The 22,641-nt window shown below is 39.7% G+C and overlaps 1 protein-coding gene across 3 annotated transcripts in view; it reads left to right on the top strand.

The window, feature by feature from the left end:
* Nucleotides 1–22,641, top strand: part of ATP11B (ATPase phospholipid transporting 11B (putative)) — a 120,105-nt gene that overhangs the window by 11,736 nt on the left and 85,728 nt on the right. For all 3 annotated transcript variants that reach the window (XM_062211353.1, XM_062211339.1, XM_062211346.1), the window contains exons 2-3: nucleotides 14,429–14,545; nucleotides 19,773–19,862. In XM_062211353.1, the coding sequence (XP_062067337.1) occupies nucleotides 14,429–14,545; nucleotides 19,773–19,862 (207 nt within the window). The remainder of the gene's footprint in view (nucleotides 1–14,428; nucleotides 14,546–19,772; nucleotides 19,863–22,641) is intronic.

Genomic DNA, 22,641 nt, shown 5'->3' with positions numbered 1-22,641 from the left:
GCCACAAGGCGGAGGAAGGAAAATTATTTCTTTTATTATTTAAGAATTCCTGGCCAGCGCCGCTGCTCAATAGGCTAATTCTCTGCCTGCGGCACTGGCACCCCAGGTTCTAGTCCCGGTTGGGGCGCCAGATTCTGTCCCGGTTGCTCCTCTTCCAGGCCAGCTCTCTGCTGTGGCCCGGGAAGGCAGTGGAGGATGGCCCAAGTGCTTGGGTCCTGCACCTGCATGGGAGACCAGGAGGAAGTATCGGCTCCTGGCTTTGGATTGGCGCAGCGCGCCGGCAATAGCGGCCATTTGGGGGTGAACCAATGGAAAAGGAAGACCTTTTTCTCTGTCTCTCGCTCTCTCTCACTGTCTATAACTCTACCTGTCAAATAAAAAAAATTATAATTAGAATAGGGAAATTGTAGGGGCCATTGCCGTGGCTCATTTGGTTAATCCTCCGCCTGCGGCTCCGGCATCCCATATGGGCACCAGGTTCTAGTCCCAGTTGCTCCTCTTCCAGTCCAGCTCTCTGCTGTGGCCTGGGAGTGTAGTGGAAGATGGCCCAAGTGCTTGGGCCCTGCACCCGCATGGGAGACCAGGAGAAGCACCTGGTTCCTGGCTTTGGATCAGCGCGGTGCGCAGTGGCCATTGGAGGGTGAACCAACGGAAAAAGGAAGACCTTTCTCTCTGTCTCTCTCTCTCACTGTCCACTCTGCCTGTCAAAAAAAAAAAAACAAAACTTTTTCTATGCCAGAATCATAAAAAATATTTTTTTAATCTTTTCTCCAAATTGTTTTAAAATATACTACGTCCAGTCTTTTAATATGTACCTGGAGCTGATTTTTGTTTATGGAATGCATACGTAGAGAATTTGGTTTTCCCCCAGTGAGAGTTTATTTGCGTCAGTGCTGTTTATCAGAATGAGCCATCTTTTCCCTACTACTCTGTTATTTGCCTTTTCCATCATAAATGACAGAGTTCTTTTTATGTAATCAGCATTCTCTTTCATGTATCTTAGTCTCTTTCTAGATTCTTTGTTCTGTTTAATTCATTCCTCTATTGGTGCACCAATAATGCCTTTTAAAAACATTTGTTTATTTTTTATTTGAAATGCAGAGTTAGAGAGAGGAGAGGTATCTTCCATTCACTGGTTAGCTCCCCAAATGGCTGCAGCTGTCAGACTGTGCGACTCTGAAGCCAGGAGCTTCTTCCAGGTCTTCCATGCGGGTGCAGGGGCCCAAGCATTTGGGCCATCTTCTACTGCTTTCCCAGGTGCATTAGTAGGGTACTGAATTGGAAGTGGAGCAGACAGAGCTTGGGGACTCAAACCTGGAACCAGTGCCCATATGGGATGCTGGTGTCATAGATGGTAGCTTTACCAGCTATGCCACAGCGCTGGCCCCATAATGCTCTGTCTTAATTGTATTTTTCTGGTAAATCTCGGCATCTGGCAGGACAGAACCCTCACCTCTTTTTTGCTTCCCCTCCTCCCAGAATTTCATTGGACCTTTACTCTCCTAAATGCAGCTTACCAGTTTGTCTAATTTCAGACTTTGTAAATCCAACTCTTTGTTTGAAGTTAAAGGGAACTGATGCTGTGCTTACCTGCCAGTGGTTAACTTTTTTTTGTAGCATATATTTGTGGAATTAAAATGAAAATGAGAGGAAAACTCAAGCAATCTTAGGAATTTAGTATGAGAAAGTTAGTCAGGATCCTTAATAAGATATGCATTAAATTTTTATTTATTTTCATTTTATTTGAAAAACAGACAGATCTTCCATTCACTGGTTCACTCCCCAAATGCTGACAACAGCCAGAGCCAGGAGCCCAGAACTCAATCTGGATCTCCCGAGTACTTAAGTCATTATCCAGTCCTACCCTGGGTGCACCATAGCAGAAAGCTAGGCACTCCAATATGGGATGCTAGTGGCCCCAGAAGCATGTTTTTTTGTTTTGTTTTATTTTAAAGATTTATTTATTTATTTTGGAAGGCAAAGTTAGAGAGGGAGAGAGAGGTCTTCCATCCACGGGTTATTCCCCAAATGGCCACAGTGGACACCAGGAGCCAGAAGTTTCATCTGGTCTCCCATGTGGGAAGCAAGGTCCCAGATTCTTGGACCATCTTCTGCTTTTCACAGAATTAGCAGGGAGCTGGATCGGAAGTGGAGCAGCTTAGACACGAAGTGGCTCCCTTATGGGTTGCCAGTGTTACCCACTACACAACAACATAGAGCACCCTCCAAAGCGGTGTCTTACCTGTTGCTCTGAACACATGCCCTGATCAGATACTTTTAATCGTTTTAGTTTGCAATCTCCTAGATCATGAATTCTCTAATTATGTTTCATGTAAATTGAAATAGAGCTTTTAGTGATCTGTAACAAAATGAAAAAAATTAGCTCAGTGTAATATGTTTACATAAACATATAGATGTTCATGTTTCTGAATAGAGTCTTACATGAACTTTTTAAAATATGATGTTTTTAAAAAGATTTATTTATTTATTTGAAAGTCAGTTACAGAGAGAAGAGAGAGAACTTCCATTTGCTAGTTCACACCACAAATGGCCACCTACAGGTAGGTCTGGGCCAGGCCAAAACCGGGAGCCAGGGGCTGCTTCCAGGTCTCCCACATGAGTGCAGGGGCCCAAGCACTTGGGCCATCCTCTACTGCTTTCCCAGGCCAGAGCAGAGAGCTAGATTGGAAATGGAGCAGCTGGGATTCGAACCGGCACCCTTATGGGATGTCACAGACAAGAGCTTAATCTGCTACAGCAGAACACTGGCCCCTCAATACATTTTTTAATGTTACTGTTTAGATTTTGTGGTTGTGCCTTTTTGATTGATTTGTTTTTCTTATTATTAAACTTTGAAGATGCCGAGTAAAAGATGTTTTTGACCAGACACATGTCTCTGACCTGTCTGTGGTGTTGTGACTGCAGCTATACTTCAGTTGATGTAGGAACCATTTCATTGCTATTGTTTCTGATTCAGGGGAGAGAAGAAGGGATCTCAGAAGTGTTCCGAGAATCCTGGATAGAAATATCGTTTTACCCCTGTATCTCTAACCAGAATACCGTGGCTCTAAGATTTACTCTTGTTACTCCTTATCCAGCCAGGTTCGACCAGATAGGTAGACCCACAAGGTCAAATTTAGGAATTTTCGTCGTATAAATCTTAAATTCTCCTACACCAATATCTGTGATCCTTAAATTTAATCTGAACTGAAACAACCTCACATTTATTTTTACTTTAAATATCTCTTGATTCTCATATGTGTAAATTACCGGTCTGCCACTTAAGGGATATTCATTGTTAGAGTTGAATTGTGCTCAGACAGGACACATCCAATCCAGAAAATCATGGTAAAGTCTCAGATGAATGAAGCTGATTTTTTAAATTGTAGTAAAATATATATAACATAAAATTTACTATTTTAACCAATTTTAGGTCTACAATTCTGTGGCATTCAGTGTATCCACATTATTACATAATTACCATCATTGTCTCTTGAATATTTCCCGTCTTTCCAGACCCAAATTCTGTACCCGGTAAACGTTTACTTGATACTCCCTCTCTTAGCCCCTGACAACTACTTACCCATTTTCTGTCTCTGTCATTTGAATACTGATGTTCCTTGTATAAAGCAAATCATGACAATATTTGCCCTTTTGTAACCAGCTTATTTCACTTAGCACACTGTTTTCAAGGCTCTTTCATATCGATGCATCCTGTTTGGGGAGATGCTTTCTCTCCGCCCCTGGACTTGTTGCTTTGTATAAAAATAAGGAGAAAAGTCTGAGCAAAAGTGCAAGAGTGAAAGCAAGTTTATTTATGAAAAGCAACAGAAGCGCCCCCATTTGAGGGAGAGGTTCCAGACCTGGGAATCCAAGCCCCTGTCTCTTTTTTTGTTTGTTTGTTTTTAAAGATTTATTTTATTTATTTGAAAGAATTACAGAGAGAGGTAGAGACAGAGAGAGAGAGAGAGGTCTTCTCTCTGTTGGTTCACTCCCCAAATGGCCACATTGGCCAGAGCTGAGCCGATCAGGAGCCAGGAGCTTGTTCTGTGTCTCCCACGGTGGTCCAGGGGGCCCTAGGACTTGGGCCATCCTCTGCTGCTTTCCCAGGTGCTTTAGCAGGGAGCTGGATCAGAAGTGGAGCAGCTGGGACTCGAACCATTGCCCATTTGGGATGCCAGCTCTGCAGGCCTGGACTTTAACTCACTGCCCCACAGTGCAGACCCTGGGGCTGGTCTCTTTTATGTTATTTCTTTCTGCCTCCTCCCTAATCTGTGATGTATGGGTCCCACGCCTAGTGTGTGCAGTAGGAGTCCTATTTGGATCAGCTCTTCTACCGCTCTCCACACACAGAAGGGTCAGTAATTGGATGCTCCTCACCTCTGTCTGTATGCAGGAAGGGTCGGTATTTGGTTAATGTTTCTCATAGCCTTATCTTAGGCACCATATCGCCTCTCCTCCTCCCTTTGGTCTATTCTAAATTGTGTTTTCTTACATTTTGTCTACCAAGGGTGGAATTTTCCTGGAATTTGCCCAGAGTCCACCCTTTTTTCTCTAACTCTGCCTTGCAGCCCTCTTTCCCTACAGTATTGCAGTATGTGTCAAAATTTCTTCCTTTTCAAGGTGCAATAATGTTATAATGTATGTATATATATATTTAGCTTTCTGGTATGTGGTTCCACATCCAACCATGAATGGAAAATATTTTTTTAAAATTGAAACTAAACTGAACATGTACAGACTTTTTTTCCTAGTCATTCCCCAATTATATAGTATAACAACTGTTTGCATTGCATTCATATATGCTAAAATATTATAGATAATTTAGAAATGAGATAAACTATATAGGAAGATATACCTAGGTTATATGCAAATACTGGAAAAATCAGGGACTCGAGCATTCATGGATTTTGGCAGATTCCACGGGACAGCTGTTCCACATTTTGTTTGCTTAGTCATATGTCAGTGAACACTGTGGATGCTTGGGTTGCTTCAGCCTTTCCCACCAACACTGTATAAGAGTCTCAGTTTCTCCACATTCTTGCCTATACTTATTATCCTGTTCTTTTCTACTCTATTTATTTATTTACTTTGAGGGACATAGAGAGGGAGCTCCCATCAACAAGTTTACTCCCCGGATACCCACAGAATGCAAGGGCTGGGCCAGGGCTGGATCTAGGATCTGGGAACTCAATCCAGGTGTCTCACGTGGGTGTCAGGGACCCAGCTACATCTTGTACTGCCTCCTAGGATCTGCACTTAGAGGAAGCTGACATTGGGAGCTGAAGCCTGGAATCAAACCCAGATACTCCAGTATGGGCCATGGACCTCTTAATTGCTCAGGCAAATCCCCATCCCTGTTGTTCTTTTTAATGGATGTTAAGTGATATCTCTTTGTAATTCTGATTTGCATTTCCCTTATAGAAGTTGATTTCTTGGGCTGAAGCTGTGGCATAGTGGATAAAGCCACTGCCTGTTGTGCTGGTATCCCATATGGGAACCAGTTCCAGTCCCAGTTGCTCTACTTGGATCCAGCTCCTTGCTAATGTGCCTGGGAAGGCAGTGCAAGATGGGCCAACTTCTTGGGCCTCTGTAATCAAGTGGGAGACCGGGAAGAAGCTCCTGGCTCCTGGCTTCAGGTGGGCCCAACTCTGGCCGTTGCAGCCATTTTGGGAGTGAACAAACTATCGTATGGGAGATCTCTCTATCTCTCCCTCTCTAATTCTTCCTTTCCAATAAATAAGTTGATTTTTTTTTGGACATCTAGAAGTGGACACCCTCCTATTGTAAAGCCACAGTAAACAGCTTTGATGAGAATAAGACAAAAGTAGGAACACCAGGAAAACAGTTTCCTACCATTTCTTATTTCACTAGTTGTGGTAGACTTCACTCCACGGATCACTTAAAAATGTTTTCCTTTTAAGTGTCATTGAAGTTAAATTCATGTTGGTGAAAATTTATTTTGAAGATATTTTAAAACCAAACTCAGAACCTGAAAACTAGAGAATTTAATACATGGTATAAATTTTCACTAAATAACTAATTTGTATAGATACATATCTGAGTATGTACAGTCTGGAGGGGGAGATGTATATACAGACAAGCAGTTACAATTCAATGTAATGAAATCTATAATGAAAGGATGTGAAAGGTCTGGTGGGAGTAGTAAATAACCATACCCTTCTTGTTTCTAGGAAAAGACAGGTCTCAGGTAGTGCTCCAAAAAGAAAGAAACTCAAGCTGAAACTTGAAGGATGAGTAGACTTTTGCTGGAGGTGTATGTTAGAGAAGGAAATGAAATTTGGGAAGTAGCATCATAACCTATAAGAGATGAGCTTCCTGTAGTATGGGCAGATAATTTGAGAATTCTGAGTTACCTTTTTCTAAATCACTATAGATTTTATATCTCATAATTTGAAAGCCAGTCCCAAACCAGAGCTGCACTAAGCCAGGATTCTTAGACCCTCAGACTGATCTGGTAGATGGTAAGGAACCTTAAATACCAAAATGAAAATTACATAATATAAAATAAAAAGTTAGAGTACAGTGTAGTGTATATCATGGGTGTGTTACGTTACTCCCATCCTTTACTTTGGTCCTGTTAACAGTGTCAGGTTATTTTACTCTTATATTACTTCATGTAATTATATTTTATTGAAAGTTTATGTCATTAATGCTAATCCAGATTCACTTTGTAGATTTTAGTAAGCTGCATTAAGTTGTTCTTCCTCAGAACTGGTATTTTTGCTAGGCTATCCTCATGTGCTTCTGTACAATGAAACTATAGCTATTAAAACCACTTTCTGTCTGTAAAGTGTATGATATAAATACAGCTTCTCTTCATTTATTTTAATGACTTAATGCTATTGCAGCTTTTACTTTGAAGCTTCTTTTTTATTGTTGTTTGGGGTTTTTCTTTGTTTTGAAGCTTTTTCTATCATGGAGCAAGGAGATCACATATAAGAATGGTAGAAGGCCAGTGCGGGGCTCACTAGGCTAATCCTCTGCCTAGTGGCACTGGCACACCAGATTCTAGTCCCGGTTGGGGCACCGGATTCTGTCCCGGTTGCCCCTCTTCCAGGCCAGCTCTCTGCTGTGGCCAGGGAGTGCAGTGGAGGATGGCCCAAGTGCTTGGGCCCTGCACCCCATGGGAGACCAGGAGAAGCACCTGGCTCCTGCCTTTGGAGCAGCGTGGTGCACTGGCCGCAGAGCACCGGCCGCGGCGGCCATTGGAGGGTGAACCAACGGCAAAGGAAGACCTTTCTCTCTGTTTCTCTCTCTCTCACTGTCCAGTCTGCCTGTCAAAAAAAAAAAAAAAAAAGAATGGGGTAGAAGGCACAAATGTACTTCAATCACTGACCTCTAAAGATGATCTTTTCTTCGTTATATTACAATATGACTAATCACATTATTCTCTTGGCTCTTATTTGTAATTACTGTATTTTCTGTAAGCTCTTTGGGCTTTAAAAAACTGTTCTCATTTTATTTGAAAGGCAGGGAAATAGAGACAGAGAGAGACATCTTCCATTTTTTTGTTCATTCCCCAGATGGCTGCAACAGCGAGCCTGGGCCAGGCTGAAATCAAGAGCCTATACTCAATCCCGGTCTCCCATATTAGTGGCAAGAACCCAGGTACTTAAGCCATGACTTGCTGCCTCCCGGGGTACTCTTTAGCAGGAAGCTCAAATTGAAAGTAGAGCCAGGCCTGAAACCCAGGCGCTCTGAGAAGGGGTGTGGACATCCAACAGCATCTTAACGGCTGTGCCAGACACCATCCCAAGATCTTAGGGATTTTAAGATAGAGCAGAGTCTGACATATTAGAAAATGTAAGATGTTTTAATTAATTTTCAAATACTGCTTTATGCCAGAGACCAGCTTCTAAAAGTCACATAGCTATTAGCTGGTTTGGTTTCCCTGTCTCTTCCATTATGGTTACAAAAGGCATCTCTTTAAAAAAAAAAAAAAAGATTTTATTTATTTATTTATATAAAAAAGATTTTATTTTATTTATTTTATTTATTTATTTATTTGAGAAGTAGAGCTACGGACAGAGAGAGGGAGAGACGGAGACAAAAAGATCTTTCATCCACTGGTTCACTCCCTGAATGGCCAAAATGGCTGGAGCTGAGCTCATCTGAGGCCAGGAGCTTCTTCCGGGTCTGCCACATGGGTGCAGGGGCCCAAGCACCTGGGCCATCTCCCACTGCTTTCCCAGGCCATAGGCAGAGAGCTGGATCAGAAGAGGAGGAGCCAGGACTGGAACTCTAGGCCACAGCATCGGCTCCAGGAGTCTCTTTCAAATCAGCCGTTTATATTAGTTCTTGCTGTATCTGCCACCATGAAACTTTCCCCTTTACATGCTTTCCAACCCTATTTTTTTTTTTTTTTCAGTGCCTGTGGCTTTAACATATGCTCACAAAACCAGTCAGAAGAGGAAAGAAGTGTTTGAATTCCATGCTTCTTAAAGTATGATAGTTTTAAAATATTTTTAGTTTTTAAATAGTTTTTAGTTTTAGATAGTTTTAGATTAGTTTAGATAGTTTTAGATAGTTTAGAAGTTTTAGATAGATTTTAAATAGTTTAAACTTGGGCCTACAATACTTATATTCTCTACTTTTTATCAGATTTCAACATAAAATCAGGGTGGCTAGAGTGGTATTAGTCTATCACAGTTATTTTGCCCAGAACAAGATGAAATTAGAAGAGGAAGGAGCAGGCAAGAAACTTTAAGGGGATGAGGCTGTGAGCATTGACTGTTGAGAGTTCTGTTGTCTAGTATGACAACAGAAAATGTAATATATGCCAACGTTTTCTGAACCCTGGCACATAGCCACCCTAATGATTAGGGATTTTGGATTGTATTTCTTCCTCAGTGTCAGCATTGCCGACAATGCTTGCTAGAAATAGTGTGAAACTATACTTGAACTTCAAACTAACAGTGTAGTTATATAATTTATTTTGATAATAGATGTTTGTTTTGACTCTTGCTAAAGAGGGTACAGATACTATTGAAAAATAAAAATCCTCTTTTGCTAGGTTTCAAGCTTATTTACATAATGGAAATCTGATGAAACCTGTGTATACTCTTGTCAAAAAATGCACATATATGGAATTTTGCATTTAATTTCAGGGATTCACAGACCTGAAGCCAATTTATGGGCTCTGCTCTAACTCAATTTCTGCATTTTGGGGGCAGTTTTTTTTTTTTTTTTATTTAGTTCCTTGCCTAATTTGTTGTAGAGTTAGTTGATACTAATGACCTGAAGTTGCAGGTTTACTTTTCATAAAGGATATTTAACCATAATTTTACTATAGTCAAGTATGTTAAGTTTAACTGTTTTATGTGTGAAAAATACACATATACACCCACACATTATGATTGAATGAGATTCTGTAAATTAATCATAACTGAAAAAGCTCAAAATGTGCAAGTAGGTATTATGTCACCTTTGGGAATAAGGAAAAGGTTATTCTCCTTTTGCAACTGTCACTTTACTATTTTGGGGAATGGAGTAAAAACTATTAATTGACCAAAGCACTTCATTTTGTTTGGATTTGAGGTAACATAAAAATTGTGCATATTTATGGGATATCTGTAGTTACTCTGCTGTGCCATAGAATCCAAGAACATCTTATTCCTATCTACTGTAACCTATTACCTTTCAGTCAGTCAGCCTTTACCCATCCTGGGTGCCCTACTCTCCTCCCTACCCACTGGATTACCTATTTTTTTATAGCCCACATGTGAGTGAGATCATATGATATTTGTCTTCCTGTGCTTGGCTTATTTCCTCAACACAGTGACCTCCAGTTCTATCCATGGTGTTGTGAATGGCAAGATTTCATCCTTTATTATGGCTGAGTAATACTCCATTGTGAATATGTACCACATTTTTTTTAATCCATTCATCATTGGATGGCCACTTAGGTGATTTCCATTTCTTGGCTGTTGTGAATAATGCTGCAATGATCATGGAGGTCATATGCCTGATTAGCAGATGGATTTTCTTTACCTTGGATACAAAACCCAGTAGTAGGATTGCTGGATCATGTAGTGGATTCATTTTTAGCTTTTAGAGGAACATTAGGAAAAAAAGCCACAGTGTTTTCCAATGGTACTAATTTACATTCCCACCAACAGTGCAAGGGTTTCTTTTTCTCTGCATCCTTGACAACACTTATGATCTTTCGTATCTGATAATAGCCAATCTTTTTGGTGTGAGCTGATAGCTCATTGTGGTTTTGATTTACATTTTCTGTTGATTAGCAGTGCTGAGGATTTTTTTCATGTACCTGTTGGCATTTGTTTGTTTTCCTTTGAGGAATATTATTCAGATCTATTCATTTTTAAATTGGATTAGTTGAGGTTTTTGGTTATTTGGGAAGGGTTTTTGCTTGTTTGTTTACTATTGAGTAGTTTGAGTTTCATATATATTTTGAAAGTTAACCCCTTCTGAGAATTAAAGCTTGCAAATACCTTCTGTTGTGTGAGTTGGCTCTTCAGTCTACTGTTTCCTTTGTTATGCAAAAGCTCTCTTCATTTGATGAAATCCTATTCATTTGTTTTAAATTTTGTTTCCTGTGCTTTTGGGATCTGATATAGAAAACCCTACTCCAGAGTCCTGAAGTGTTTTTTCTAGCTCTGTGAAAAATGTCATTAGGGTTTTTATGGGGATTGCATTGAATCTGTAAGTCAGTTGATAATATGCACATTTTACAGCATTGTTCTTCCAGTCCATGAACATGGGATATTTTTGTGTATTCTCTTCAATCTCTTTCATCAATGCTATAGTTTTCATTATAGATAAAGTTTACCTCTTTGGTTAAGTTTATTAGTTTATTCCCAGGATTTGATTTTGATTTTGATTTTGGAAATGGGATTGCTTTTTTTTTTTTTTTTTGACAGGCAGACTGGACAGTGAGAGAGAGAGACAGAGAGAAAGGTCTTCCTTTGCCGTTGGTTCACCCTCCAATGGCCGCCACGGCCGGCGCACTGTGGCCGGCCCACTGCGCTGATCCGAAGCCAGGAGCCAGGTGCTTCTCCTGGTCTCCCATGGGGTGCTGGGCCCAAGCACTTGGGCCATCCTCCACTGCACTCCCAGGCCACAGCAGAGAGCTGGCCTGGAAGAGGGGCAACTGGGACAGAAGCCGGTGCCCCAACCAGGACTAGAATCTGGTGTGCCAGCACCGCAGGTGGAGGATTAGCCTATTGAGCCGCGGCGCCAGCCATGGGATTGTTTTCTTGATTTATTTTTTCAGATGATTCACTGTTGGTGTATAACAACACTACTAATTTTTGTACACTGACTTTGTATCCTGCAAGTTGATGGAACATGTGTCTTAGTTCTGACAGCTTTTTGGTGGGGTCTTTGGGGTTTTCTGTATGTGACAGCATGTCATCTGCAAACAGGGGCAGTTTGGCTTTTTTCTTTTCAATCTGGATGCTCTTTATTTCTTTCTTTTGCCTAATTGCTCTAGCTTTTATATTGTATAAAAGTCAGGTGGGACATCCTTCTCTTTTTCCAGATCTTAGAAAGCCTTCAGCTTTCTCCCATTCAGTTTGATGTTAACTGTTGGCTTGTTGTATATGGGCCTTTATTATGTTGAGCTATGTTCCTTCCGTATCTAATTTGGTCAGAGTTTTCATCATGAAGAGATGTTGAATTTTATCAAATGCCTTTTCTGCATCTATTTAGGTGACCATATGGTTTCTGTCTTTCATTCTGTTGATGCGGTGTGTCACATTTATTGATTTGCGTATGTTAAGCTATCCTTGCATCCCTGGGATGAATACCACTTGATCACAGTGAGTGATCTTTTCAGTGTGCTGTTGGATTCAGTTTGCTAGTATTTTGTTGAAGGTTTTTGCAATATATCACCAAGGATATTGATCTGTAGCTTGACTTTTTTTTGCTTCCTTTTTAGTTTTGGTATCAAGGTAATGCTGCTTCATAGAATAAACTGGAACAATTCCCTCCTCTTCCATTTTTTGAAATAAAATAAGAAAACTTGTGTTAATTCTTTAACTGTTAGAATTCAGCAGTAAAGCCGTTTGGTTTGTCCTTTTCTTTGATGGGAGGTTTTTTAATTATTGACTCTAATGCTATTCATTATTGGTTAGATTAGGAGGTGTGGTAATGCAGGCAGCTCTTTTCTTCTTGCTTTCTTCCGGGTAACCTTTTTTCAGGCACTGTGCTCTTTCACCTGGCTTCCATAGCTCTTATAAAGAGGACTTGCTGTGTTTATAGCTGTTCACATTGGTATCTTAGTGTCTTACTCCTGCCAGCTTGGTTCCATTGTCATTTTATTTAAATTGTGATATCTTGAAATCTAGATGTGCAATGTAGAATTTTTAAAATTTAAGTTAACCAAAAATTTATTTTTTGATGAACAGTTCAGTGTATCTCCTTGAAATAATTGTAGAAATCTCAGAGGTTCCAGGATTTTAATATGTGATTACTGGCTCACATCCAGTAGAGATGAGTAGGAAATGATAAATGTTTACTTTGTATTGTAGTTATATATAAATTTCAGTCTTAACTAAGATGTTGCTACGGCTCTTTCTATTACTTCAAAGTTTTGTTTTGTTTCTTAGCTTTAGATGTACATAATAACAAATTCTAATCTTGATGAAAATTTAGACAAAAAAAATAAAAATAAGTAAAATTTTATGTCAGTGTTTCTTAGTTTCAGCTGTCTTGACATTTTTAAAACCAAGAACAATAGCAGTTGAATATTATAGATAACATTATAAACAGTCTAATGTACTAAATAAAATGTCCCTATAGATGAGGGGTGGAGCATGTCCAGGCAGTGTGTTGTATAAAGCCCATGAAATCATTTGGTCTGGCCCTGCAAAGGCAGCTAATTTTTTAAAGATTTATATATTTATGTGGAAGGCAGATTAGAGAGGGAGAAACAGAGAGACAGAGAAATATATTCCATCTATTGGTCTACTCCCTAAATGGCCTCAATGGCCAGGGCTGGGCCAGGCCAAAGCAGGAACCTGGAACTTCATCTGGGTCTCCCATGTGGGTGCAGGGGCCCAAGCAGTTGGGCCATCTTCTGCTGCTTTCTCAGGTACATTAGCAGGGAGCTGGATGGGAAGTGGCGCTACTTTTTCTCTACTGGCACCCATATAGGATGCAAGCATTGTAGCCTGTCCCTTAACCCTCCATACCACAATGCTGGCCCCTGTAGCTGGCTAATTTTTGAGTTGATAATTTTGTGTTGCCTGTAGATGGTGTTATAAATATGTATGGCCTTTGGCAGAAAAAAATTTTCCCCACCCGTGCTCTTGGTAACATGGGAAGTCCCAACAACTGTGTATGTCTGTGCTTAATGAAATTTGTACAGGGGTGCTAAGCATTCAGTGGTAGTGAGATTACTTATTTGGTAGATTATTGGAGCCTTTGGTAATATTTTTAAAAATGGATCATTGTAGTTAATGAATACCAAGTTTAATTGACATTTTATTTACTTATTTGTAGTAGTAAATAGCTCTTGACCACCATAAGAAAATGAGAATCTAAGGAATTCCTAATCATTTGCCTGTTAGAACCAAAGAAAAACTTGCATTTGAGAATTGCTTTCAGCTTGTCAGTGAGCTCTGGAGACCTATGAAAGGAGTGTTGAATTTTCACTTGCAACTCTGGCAGAGGTATAGTACTGTAGGAAGAAAGTATGTGCTTGTCACCAGTGAAAACTTTTCCACTAGAGATTATTATAACTTGAGAGAGTCTTCTAAATTTGCTTTCTAATGTATCTTGAGAGATGACCTTCTAAATTTGAGTCTAGAATGTGAGTTTTTCTAGTCCAGGAATTAGAACATATTCTTAGATATAGATATTGATACATACACACACATTTCAGAAAGTTGGTACAAAACAGTGATATGTGGAATGAATCAGGGTAAGATCCTGATTTACCGAGTCATCTGGGAACAGACCTGTTTGAAATGAAGTTAATGTATCTATGAAAGAAGTATAAATAAATATAAACCTTTGTCATTAGATGTGGTAGGTGCTTACTAGGACATAGAAGACTTCCTTATCATTGAGTAGAAGTCTATCCCAGGAGAAACCATGGAATCCACAGAAATAAAACAGAAGGAATGCAACAGGAGAAAAAGCTTTGTTCTGAAACTTCTAGGTCTCCTGTACAATTTCTTTTTTCTTGTAATAGCATTCCAACAGACTAAGGACTGTTTTTTCATTATCAGAGGTATTATCTGGTTGGTTCGTATCTGAAGAAAATATGCCTGTTTACCTGTGAAAGCAAAAAGTAGAAGACTTAACTTTTCTAATGGACTGAGTCTATAACCAGTTTAAGACCAGTAATATTGTATGTGCTCAAGTAAATAAAACAGCAGTGAAGTATCATAATAACTAACCTTGAGATTAATATTTTTCTGTTGCTTGGTCTTAGGGTTTTGACCCACCACATCAAAGTGACACAAGAACTATTTACATAGCCAACAGATTTCCTCAGAATGGCCTTTATACACCTCAGAAATTTATAGATAACCGGATCATTTCATCTAAGGTAAGGTTTAATCCTTTCATTATTAAAAATGTAGATACGACACCATTTTATTTTGAAAGTGTTTTAGCCTATGTTTTAAGTATGTATTTTTTTTAAAGATTTATTTATTTATTTGAAAGTCAGTTACATAGAGAGAGGAGAGGCAGAGAGAGAGAGAGGTCTTCCATCCACTTGTTCACTCCCCAGATGGCCGCAACGACCTGAGCTGCACCAATCCGAAGCCAGGATCCAGGAGCTTCTGCTGGGTCTCCCACGTAGGTGCAGAGGCCGAAGCACTTGGGCCATCTTCTACTGCTTTCCCAAGCCAGAGCAGAGAGCTGGATCGGAAGTGAAGCAGCCAAGTCTCAAACCGGCACTCATATGGGATGCCGGTGCTTCAGGCCAGGGTGTTAACCCACTGTGCCACAGCGCTGGCCCCTTAAGTATGCATTTATATCGATTACAGATTCAGGAAAATGGTGGTTGATAGATTTATCTTAATCAAAATGATAAAATAAAGTAAGTTGTTAGTTGCTGGTATCAGGTCAACAGTCAAAAAAAATTTATCTTCACTGAAATTAAACTAAGGAACCAATATTTATACTGTGTGTCAGATACTATATTGAGTACTTCTAATATTATAACATTTTGTGATTGCAACAAACCTTTTAGGTAGCTGCCATAAAACCTGTTTTAATTGTTATACTGATTTTATTGTGTTTCTCCAGTTGAAGTGCTGGGAAATGGAATAATTTTCCCAAAGTTGCACACTAGTTAGTGGCTAGACTGGAGTTTGAACTCAGTTCCATGTAACTTTAAAACATGTTTCCTCCAATTTTATCATTCTTCTGTAAACATTTTATGATGCTGAAGTACTGGTTCACTCACATATTCTTCCTTGTTTCGTTTTTCTCCATAGCATTTCTAAGACATTTTAGTTTATTTTGAAGGTGAAGACTATAGAGTTCTGCTACCCCGTAGACTTTCTACTCTTGTTGGAAATGTCTCCACACTGTCCAGAAGGTTAACCATGAGCCACATGGAACTATTGAGGCCTTGAAATGTGGCTGGTGCAATCGAGGAACCAAAGTTGTAATCGGATTTAAATTCATTTAAGCGTCAGTAGCCACATATGACTAGTGGCTCTCCTATTGGATAGTGCAGTCATAAGGATGTGAGTCAAAGATACTTAGGGTAGCATTCTCCTCATACCATAGCTATTGCTTGATAGGAGGACACCGCAGGAAACATCCTTGTGTTACTGCTCCTTCCCGAAGTGACTAATGTTTTTTCTCCCCTCTAATCTTCATGTCATTTTGCACAGTGATGCCCCCTTTTTTCTGTCTTTATGTTCACATATGTAACATTACCTTGGGGACATCTCTCATTTTGAACAATGTTCTGAAACAAGGGATATGAAGAGTAAATATCAGAAGGATGGAGAGCTTCAGTGACACAGTTCTGAGTAATTTATGAAAGAACTAGTGAGAGCTTTAAGATTGGTTTGTAACTTGAGGCATAACTTATGTACAGTAAAATTCACTTGATGAGTTTTCACAATAGTATACTATCATGTGACCCCTAACGCACTCAGGATAGAGACAGAATATATCCATCACTCGCAAAATTCTCTATTGCTCCCTTTGTAACCACTCTCACTTGTTGTCACCCTCAAAACCAATCAACTACTGATCTGCTTTGTGTGACTACAGTTTTGTCTTTTCTAGACTTTCCTGCAGTACAAGCAAGTCTTTGTATCTGACTCCTTTTCACTTAACATGATGCTTTGAGATTCACCTTTGTTGTTGCAGATATCAGTGTCAGTAGTTCATTCTTTTCTCATGTATAGTTCAGCTGTCAGCTTGGGTTTGGATAGCTTGGGTTCTGAATTTGGATCATTTTTTTTGTGTGGTTCTCTCCCTGCCTACATTTTCCCTGTTTTATTTCCAGCTATTTTTCTAGCCCTGAACTTTAAGTTAAGCCACATTTTTTGATACGGTTATAGTTTTCTCCCTTCTAAGCTAAGAAACCAACGATTCACAATTTATACTTTTCCGTTTGCAGTTTTTTTGAAGTTAAACTCTTCCGGTTTCTATCTATATTTTGGACACTTTCCAGACTTTTAAATAGCTTTTTTAAATCTAGTTTTTACAATCCTCATCTACTGGGTGGTCAATGGACCACTTAACTCCATGGTGGAAGCCGTGTCTCCTTCCGGAAAACTTTTGGAATTAAATGAATTACCTGGGTGTGACTATTTTTCTAGCAGCAGTCTTAGGTTTAAAATGTTTTTGCTACAGTTTCAAAAATTTTATATTTACATAAACATTGCCTTTTAAAATTTTTAGCGTAAATACTCTCTCTCATCTGCTTTATTCTTCATTGTGCCACTATTGCTTTCTTAAACTCCTTCCACACCAGATTACTTGCCATTCCTCCAACTCATGATGAATTCATCTGTCTCTATGCCTTTGCTATGATTTCATGTTGTTAAACATCACGTTTAATTGTAGATTTTATGTGTTTGTTGAGATTATAGATTTCACGTGTTTGTAGAGATGTGAAATTCATGTCTCTGGCTGTGTTTCAAAAATGTAGCTATCTATATGTGTGCTGTCACTTTTATCCTGAACATTAATGAGTTCTGCCTCTCAATATTCCCTTTTTACACTGGCACTGCCACTACTGAGTGAAAGTGTTTTATACCTCCTAGTTTAGAAATGAAGATATAATTCCAACAAAGAAAGAATGTTAGGTATTATAATATTTATATACACCTGGATTAAACAGGTTTATATGGCTGCATCTGGGAACCTAATACTATTTAAAATATTTGTCTAAATGAGAAAGCATATTTTAGATCTCAAACAGCTGATTAAAAAGTGAACTTGTGACATATGAGAATTCAGAAATAACAGCAATCTTGAATTACAACAGAGAAAATTAGGTTAAACTGTGTCTTTAAAATCTTGACTTGGTTAGTAATCATTAAGGCTTCATTGCCTGACATCATATTTATCTGAAAAAAAAAAAAAAACCACATTTCAGCCATGCTTCATTCATTAATCCCACAACTTTTGATCTCCAAGTATGTGCCAAGTAGATGTGTGAGTGAGTACATAAAACAATGTCTCTGGCCTCAGGGATCTTTCATTCTACTGAGAGAATGTCCTTAGGGTGAAGTAAAAGTTCTATAAACTCCTTCCTTGTTTTATATATGAAGTTATGTTTTGAATAATGATACCAGTAAAAATTGTAGTGTATTACACTACCCCTATAATATAGTTTTATAGACTTACGAACTGATTAGTGATAGCAATAACAAATACTTGTATAGTAATTAGTATGAGCTGGATTCTATCCTCAGTGCTTCATAAATGTGTTAGTTCATTTAATTTTTTAAGACCTTTGTAAGATATAACTTTATTATCCTCATTTTATAAAGAAATGAAGTAGGACGCAGAAAGATTAAGTCCAAGGTCATTTGATGAGTGCTATAATTAGGATATGGGCCACGGCAGTTTAATCCCCAAGCATCTATGCTCTTGACCACCGTACTCTATTGTCTTACCTTTTAAAATTGACATTGTGACAAATTTTTATATCCTTTTTGAAATTTTCTTAGTAGTTATCCCAGGGGTCATCTATCTAAAACATTTTTTTAGCATTCTACATTAATTTTCCATATCCCATAATAAACAAAGAATAATTTTGTAATCACTTTTCCTGGTTTTTTTTTTTTTTTAGAGATTTATTTATATATTTGAGAGGTAGAGAGTTACAGACAGAAAGAGGGAGAGACATAGAGAGAGGTCTTCCATCTGCTGGTTCACTTCCCAAATGGCTACAATGGCCAAAGCTGGGCAGAACTGGGCCGATCCAAATCCTGGAGTCAGGAGCTTCTTCCAGGTCTCCCACATGGGTACAGGGGCTCAAGCACTTGGGCTATCTTCCACTGCTTTCCTAGGCCATTAGCATAGAGCTGGACTGGAAGAGGAGCAGCCAGGATTAGAACCAGCGCCCATATGGGATGCTGGTGCCACAGGTGGATTAACCTACTGCACCACAGAACCAGCCCCAACATTTCCTGTTTCTGACACTGAACTAGATAGATAAACATAAAATAAATGAAATTATTAAAATATTTTAGATTTACTTTCTTTTTTTAAGATTTATTTTATTTATTTGAAGGAGTTACAGAGAGAAATAGAGACAGAAAGAGGTCTTCAATCCACTTGTTCACTCCTCAGATGGCCACAATGGCCAGAGCTGCACCGATCCAAAGACAGGAGTCAGGAGCTTCTTCGGGGTCTCCCACGTGGCTGCAGGGGCCCAAGGACTTGGGCCATCTTCCACTGCTTTCCCAGGCCATAGCAGAGAGCTGGATCGGAAGAGGAGCAGCCAAGACTAGAACCGGTGCCCATATGAGATGCTGGCACTTCAGGCCAAGGCTTTAACCCACTGCACCACAGCGCCGGCCCCATAGATTTACTTTCTGTACTTCTGAAAGAAAATCAAGAATTTTATAGCAAGATTGATAGGTTCCACTTTAATTTTTAAAAAATTATACTAAAATTATCAATGATAAATAAAATGGAAAATGGAATAAAAGTTCTGAATTCTAGAAACCAGATAAATAGTTTCTGTAACATCAAGAGTAACATGAGAGGCCTGTGTTGTGGCATAGCCAGTAAGGCTGCCACCTGAGACACCAGCATTCTGTTTGAGTCCTGGATGCTCCACTTCCCATCCAGCTCCTTGCTACTTTCTTGGGAAAATCAGGGGAAGATGGCACAAGTGTTTGGACCCCGGCCACCCATGTGGGAGAACTGGAAGAAGCTCTTGGCTCTTGGCTCCTGGCTTCCGACCTGCCTATCCCTGGCCATTGTGGCCATCTGGGGAATGAAAAAGCAGTTAGAAGATTTCTTTCTGTCTCTCACTCTCTCTCTCTCTCTCTCTCTCTCTCTCTGTGTGTGTGTGTGTGACTCAGACTTTCAAATAAATAAATCTTAAAAAAAAAAATGAATAGGTGGAGTGCCCTGGACTCAAACCAGTACTCTGATACATGATACTGGCATTGCAGGTGGCAGCTTAACATATTGCTCCACAATACTGGCTCCAACGCAAAAAAAAGTTACATGAATTTGTCTAAAGTCTTGGTAAAATCTTATTTTCCTTTTCTTATTATATGTATTATAATATGTATGTTTTGAAAATATTAATTTATTGATCTCTCTTTCTTTTTTAGTATACTGTGTGGAATTTTGTTCCAAAAAATTTATTTGAACAATTCAGAAGAGTGGCAAACTTTTATTTTCTTATTATATTTTTGGTTCAGGTAAGCTTTGTTGCTCAATTAAGTTTGTAAACAAGGTTTCTAAAAATGTATCTCAGAATAAGGAAAAATTAATTTGTGTTCTTAATTGTTTGACATCGGGTCCAGTTTTTTCTGCTAAGCATCCTCATTGTATTCAGTCACTACAATGATTTAAGTCACTTCTAAATTTCTAAGAAATCACCTCTGCATATTAAAGATTAATTATAGTTCATTTCATCACTGTTAGGCTTTAATGCTAATACGTGTAAGCCACAAATATGACTCATCATCTTTCAGATGCTTTGTCTCATGATATAAATATTTTGGCTTCTTTCCTTCATGTTTTCTGCACATATCTACCTATGGAATCACCATGGTACAAAGTAAATTTTTCTATAGGTTTTAATTTGTTTATTTCAACTTTTAAGCATCCCCATAAGGTTAGAACCTTTATTTAGGAGATCATTTTCTAAGCTTAACTCTGTTCATTACAGTCTATTTGACAGTTTCCTAATTTTCAGATTGTTTGGTGTATACTATATATGTGTATCAAGAGAACAGCCCGTAAAACTTGAGTATAAATGAAATTTTTAAAAAAAAAAATACTTATTTATTTGAAAGGCAATGTTATAGGGGGCGAGGGAGACAGAGAGAGAGAGGTCTTCTGTCCTCTGGTTTACTCTCCTAATGGCCGGAGACGGCTGGAGCTGAGATGATTTGAAGCCAGGAGCTTCTTCTGGGTCTCCCACATGGGTGCAAGGGCTCAAGCAATTGGACCTTCTTCTGCTTTCCCAGGCACATTAGCTGAAACTTGGATGGGAAGTAGAGCAGCCAGGACTCAAACACGCACCCATATGGATGCTTATACCGTAGGCAGCGGCTTTACCTGCCGCGGTGATAGCGCACGTAATTGGATCCCTACCACTCGTGAGAGACTTGGATTTAGTTCCTGCATCCTGGCTTCTGCCTGGCCCAGTTCTGGCAGTTACAGGCATTTGGGGAGTGAACCATCAGATGAGAGCTCTCTTGTCTTTGCCCCTTTCTCAGATAAATAAATATTTCTAAACTATTGATTTTCATTTTCCTTTAAAAAGGTATACTTTTGTGAAATCAGTAGGTAAGACCAGAATTTTTTTTAAAAGATGGATTTATTTATTTGACAGGCAGAGTTATAGACAGAAAGAGGGAAAGACAAAAATAAAGGTCTTCCATCCTTTCGTTCACTCCCCAAATGGCTGCCACGGCCAGAGCTGGACCAATCCGAAGCCAGGAGCCAGGAGCTTTGTCTGGGTCTCCCACGCGGGTGCAGGAGCCCAAGGACTTGGGCCATCTTCTACTGCTTTCCCAGGCCATAGTGGAGAGCTGGATCAGAAGTGGAGCAGCTGGGACTCGAACTGGTGCACATATGGGAGGCTGGCGCTGCAGGCAACACCTTCACCTGCTTCATCACAGTGCTAGCCCCAAGACCAGAAATTTAAAGTGTCTATGAAATACAACAAATTGATCAGCCTATTCAGAGTAAAGAAACATTAATAATTCATTACGTCTAGGATCTACCCCTAGGTATTTGCTGCAAATGTATTACTTAATTTTTATTTTTAACTGGTATATTTAAATTATGCGAATTTGTGGGATATCATGTAATGTTTCAATATATTTATATATTTTATGGTGTTCAGGGTAAACATATAAATATCTCCTGAAATATGTATCATTTATTACATATTTATTTTACTTCTTCCATGATTTACTGAAACCTCAATTTTGTGATTTAGAAAATAATCGCAGCATCGTTTTCCTAGCTCTATCCCCCTCTGGCTCTGCTACAGTGTAAGAAAACATCACTTAGAGAAAAAGCCCCTTTCACAGTCCCATCCCTAGGTCTCTTTTTTATTATTGAGTTTATTTTGAATCCCAGCATAAAATTTGCTGACAGGGGGCCAGTGCTGTGGTGTAGCGGGTAAAGCCACTGTCTGAAATGCCGGCATCCCATTTGGGCGCCTGTTTGAGTCCCGACTGCTCCGCTTCTGATCCAGCTCTCTGCTATGGCCTGGGAAAGGAGTGGAAGATGGCCCAAGTCCTTAGGCCCCCACACCCATGTGGGAGACCAGGAAGGAGCTCCTGGCTTCTGGCTTCGGATCAGCCCAGCTTCAGGGGTTGTGGCCATTTGGAGAGTAAACCAGTGGATGGAAGGACCCCCCCACTGCTGCCTCTTTGTAATTCTGCCTTTCAAATAAATAAATAAATCTTTTAAAAAATAGTTGCTGACAGGCTTTTCAGCATTTATCAGGCTGTGCAGTGAAATGTGCATCTACAAGTGGCTGTAGTGCTGCTTGTAGATGAATATTGAGGAAGAATCAACCTGTGTGTTAAGAAAAAAGTGACTGAGTCCTCTCTGGCAATACAGTGAGTGTGCAATAGATATAAGTATTTTACCAATCCCATGTAATAGCTAACAAAGTGAAGTTAAGAAATTGTGAGCACGGCCGGCGCCGCAGCTCAACGGGCTAATCCTCCGCCTTGCAGTGCTGGCACACCAGGTTCTAGTCCCAGTCGGGGCACCGGCTTCTGTCCCGGTTGCCCCTCTTCCAGGCCAGCTCTCTTCTGTGGCTCGGGAGTGCAGTGGAGGATGGCCCAAGTGCTTGGGCCTGTACCCACATGGGAGACCAGGAGGAAGCACCTGGCTCCTGGCTTCGGATCAGCGCGGTGTGCCGGTCGCAGTGCACCAGCCACAGCGGCCATTGGAGGGTGAACCAACAGCAAAAGGAAGACATTCCTCTCTGTCTCTCTCACTGTCCAC

This window comes from Lepus europaeus, chromosome 2, assembly GCF_033115175.1.
Source record: "Lepus europaeus isolate LE1 chromosome 2, mLepTim1.pri, whole genome shotgun sequence".
NCBI lineage: Eukaryota > Metazoa > Chordata > Mammalia > Lagomorpha > Leporidae > Lepus > Lepus europaeus.
The sequence above is the reverse complement of the archived record's forward strand: the minus strand, read 5'-3'. Positions and strand labels throughout refer to the sequence as shown.